At 47.1% G+C, this 3,632-nt stretch overlaps 1 protein-coding gene across 1 annotated transcript; it reads left to right on the forward strand.

Moving 5' to 3' along the window:
• The first annotated feature begins 257 nt into the window (after positions 1-257).
• Positions 258-1,946, forward strand: LOC122024833 (transcription factor MYC1-like). The gene has a single exon (XM_042583552.1). It carries the CDS (start codon positions 328-330, stop codon positions 1,858-1,860), a length of 1,533 nt encoding a protein of 510 aa, XP_042439486.1. The 5' UTR covers positions 258-327; the 3' UTR covers positions 1,861-1,946.
• Positions 1,947-3,632: the final 1,686 nt, after the last annotated feature.

A 3,632-nucleotide genomic window follows, 5' to 3' on the forward strand; every position in this document is an offset into this window, starting at 1 on the left:
TTTTAATATAGTTTAAATATTTTTTAAATATATTTCTTGAATCTAAGACAGCTGTGAGCTGTCCGCTATCGAAAAAGCCGGAGGGTGGCAAAAGCTATAAAATATAAAATATAAAATATATAAAAAAAAGCCGAAGTTCACACTGTTTCAACCTTCCAATGCTGCCAAACAATGGTCATGTCTCCGTCCGTACGCGACGCCGGGCCCCCTATCTGGTTTCTCCGCCTCGCCCCTCACCGGCCTTCTCTCCGTTATTAAACGTCCGCCTCTCCACCACCAACCTCGCCCATCAACCTTAATTTTCACCTGCGCAGACCATAAGGTACAATGGAGATTCCTTCCAGCTCCCAACGATTTTTGCAGCCGCCCTCGGCCACCATTCCTCCTTTCGCTGCAGCCCAACTTCCTCGGGAGACCCTGCAACAGCGCCTCCGCTCGCTAATCGACGGCGCCCGACAGAGCTGGACATACGCCATCTTCTGGAAGTCCACGCGCTCCGACGCCTCCACCGTCCTCGCCTGGGACGACGGATACTACCATGGTTGCGGGGAGGAGAAGCGCAAACCTGGCGCTGGTGCGTCTACGCTCTCAAAGGAGGAGCAGGAACACCGCAAGCGCGTCCTTCGGCAGCTCAATGCCATGGTTTCCGGAGGCGATGACTCGCCCGACGAGGAGGTCACCGACACCGAGTGGTTCTTCCTCGTGTCGATGACGCAAACGTTTGCTCCCGGCGCCGGGCTCCCAGGCCAGGCCCTCCTCTCCAGCTCCCCGGTGTGGCTCACTGGAGCGGACGCCATGGTGGAGGCGCCGTGCGAGCGGGCGCGGCAGGCGATGGCGTTCGGGTTGCGGACCATAGCCTGCGTCCCCCTCGTCGGCGGCGCCGTCGTGGAGCTCGGATCCACTCGCGAGGTCAACCAGAGCTCCGAGTTCTTGAACAAGATAAGAGCCCTGTTCATCCATAGAAACTATTATGGTATCCCTCTACCATCGCCGACGTTGCCGCTGCCAGATCCTTGCGCGATGTATTTTCCGATTTCCCAACCCGCCGGATCCCTCTGCGTAGACAAACACGTCCCCCGCGAAATCAGGCAGTCGACGTCTAGCAACGACGAAGGGTTCCTCTGCATGTCCGCCCCGCCGCCAACGACGGTAGTGAAGTTGGAAGGACTCTTAGCCGGAGACGGCTCTGACCAATCAGAAAGGGAAGCGTCGGCGATGAAGCCGGATAAGACGCCGAAGAAGCGGGGGCGTAAACCGGCCAAAGGCCGCGAGGAGCCGGTCGACCACGTGGAGGCGGAGCGGCAGCGGCGCGAGAAGCTGAATCAGAAGTTCTACGCGCTGCGCTCCGTGGTGCCCAACGTGTCCAAGATGGACAAGGCCTCCCTTCTGGCCGACGCCGTCACCTACATCAACCAGCTCCGCCGCAAGTCGCAGGCTCTCGAGGCCGAGCTCGGCGCTCTCAGGTCGGAGATGGAGGCGACCGCCGCCGGCATCCGGCAAACACCGCCGCCCAATCCTTCTACCGGGAGGCGGTGCGTGGGGGAACTGGAGGTGGAGGTGAAGATTCTGGGGTGGGAGGCGATGATTCGGGTGCAAAGCGACCGACAGTGGCACCCGGCGGCCAGGTTGATGGTGGTGCTGTCGGAGCTGGATCTTGAGGTGCACTACGCCAACGTGTCGGTGGTGAAGGAGCTGATGATCCAGCAGGTTAACGTCAAGATGACGAGCCGGATTTACACGCAAGAACAGCTAACGAATGCGCTTTTTGCTAGCGTCGCCGGCTGTGGGCGGTCCGATCACACAGCAATTCTATACCAGTTGGATTACGTCCGTGAAGGCTTAGGCGGTCCGATCAGGTAGGGCTGCTTACAGATTCGTCGTACAAAATTATAAATTATAATAAAAAACAGGGGTAAATGTGATTATGCTTATTTCACATGTCCATCTTAAATTCATCCTTTTTCTATTATAACAATCCTAAAATTATAAATTAGATGATGCTGTTGATGACGAGGCGTTGTTTGATTAGGTAGGAATAAATAATAATTACGTGTACAACAAAAACGAAGAAGGAAAAAACGCCAATAAACCGTGTTCTATCAGTTGTGTTTATTGTTCTCTTAGCTTTACTATGACATCAACTCCCCTTCGAACCCGAGTCATGCCAAATCTATAGCTCTAAAAATTACTATAACCCTTTAATTTTACTGAACCAGTAAACGTTCTTTTTATCTCCGTGTTTGATTCTGTATTTATCGACAGATGAACCATCGTCCATCGATAAGCTGTCTTTTTTTATTGACCAAGTCTCTGAACATCCAAGGAAAAAGTGGTCGTCAAAGATTTTTACCGGTTCCAAAAATGGAAGAAATAAGAGAAAGAGAGATTCAAAATGGAGGTCGTGAGTGTCTTGACTCAAATTAGATTCTGATAGGGAAGGAAAATAAACAGTGGATAAAGAGAGTCTATGTCTTGATGTTCATATATATGCGTTAGCTTATCTTGACACATGGATGTGAGCTTCTTTTATAACACCACATATGGATGTGGGCTTCTTTTATAACACCGTTAAGATATTTTCTCCTTATTAATTGGATGTCGTGTCACAGCAGGGAAAGTATCCTCTCGCTTATCTCTGCTTATGATATAACTCATATTTCATATTTTGTATAATCATACCAATCCATATGCTTTGGCAATCTACATGGTACAGATTTAGTACCCACTCATAGGGTAAGGGTCCATTGCGCCTAAGGGTTTGGCTCATTAAGCTAAGAAGAGTAAAATTAAGAAGATCAATCTAAAAAAAATCAAGGGAGGTGGACTCTCGAGAGTTGGATTGGTGAGGTTGATTAGAGTCAAGCAAAGTGTGGAGACGGGGTAATTGAGCAGAGCATGAAGTCGAGTCGAGTGACTGGAGATGAGTAAGACATTGACTTAGAGAGCTAAGCTCCTGGAGTTGGATGAACCGACTAGAGATGAGCAAAGCATTAAATCAAAGAGTTGAGCCTCTAGAGTCGAATGGACCAATTAGAGGTGAGCAAGACACTGAATCGAAGAGCAGAGCCCTTAAAGTTAGGTGGACTGACTAAAGGTGATAAAGGCACTGAATCAAGGAGTTGAGCAGAGCAATGAATTGGGGGAGCTAATCTGACTAGACTATAGGATCAGAGAGACTAATCAGATGATGAATCCTTCTGTCTTATGTAAATTGAGCGGAGATATTGTAATTGACCTTCTTTTAACTTTGACTTCCAACTCAACTAGACTATTAATCTCCACCGACGTGGAAAACTTCCGATTTCCTTCACTTTCTTCTCCAATGGATACTATTATTCTTCTTTAGCTATTTTTATTTCTCAATTTTAATGTATATAATTTGAATTTCTTATTCATTCAAAAATACCTTTCTACCCTATAAACTTTAAAACAATCTCAAAATAAGTACATTTTGACTCTAAAAGGTCTAAAGAACATAACAATATATTTATGTTTCTAAATTTAGAACAGTTTGGATTCATATATCAATTTAGAATAATTTATATTCATATGATAATTTAATCAAAATTATTATATGGTATTAAACCGTCTTAAAATGGAGAAAAAAAAGATATATATATTGACTCTAGACG

Source organism: Zingiber officinale, chromosome 9B (genome assembly GCF_018446385.1).
Source record: "Zingiber officinale cultivar Zhangliang chromosome 9B, Zo_v1.1, whole genome shotgun sequence".
NCBI classification, from domain to species: domain Eukaryota; kingdom Viridiplantae; phylum Streptophyta; class Magnoliopsida; order Zingiberales; family Zingiberaceae; genus Zingiber; species Zingiber officinale.

What these genes read in the sequence shown, in the direction of transcription:
- LOC122024833 (XM_042583552.1), top strand. Translation starts at nt 328, where the DNA reads ATGGAGATTCCTTCCAGCTCCCAACGATTTTTGCAGCCGCCCTCGGCC.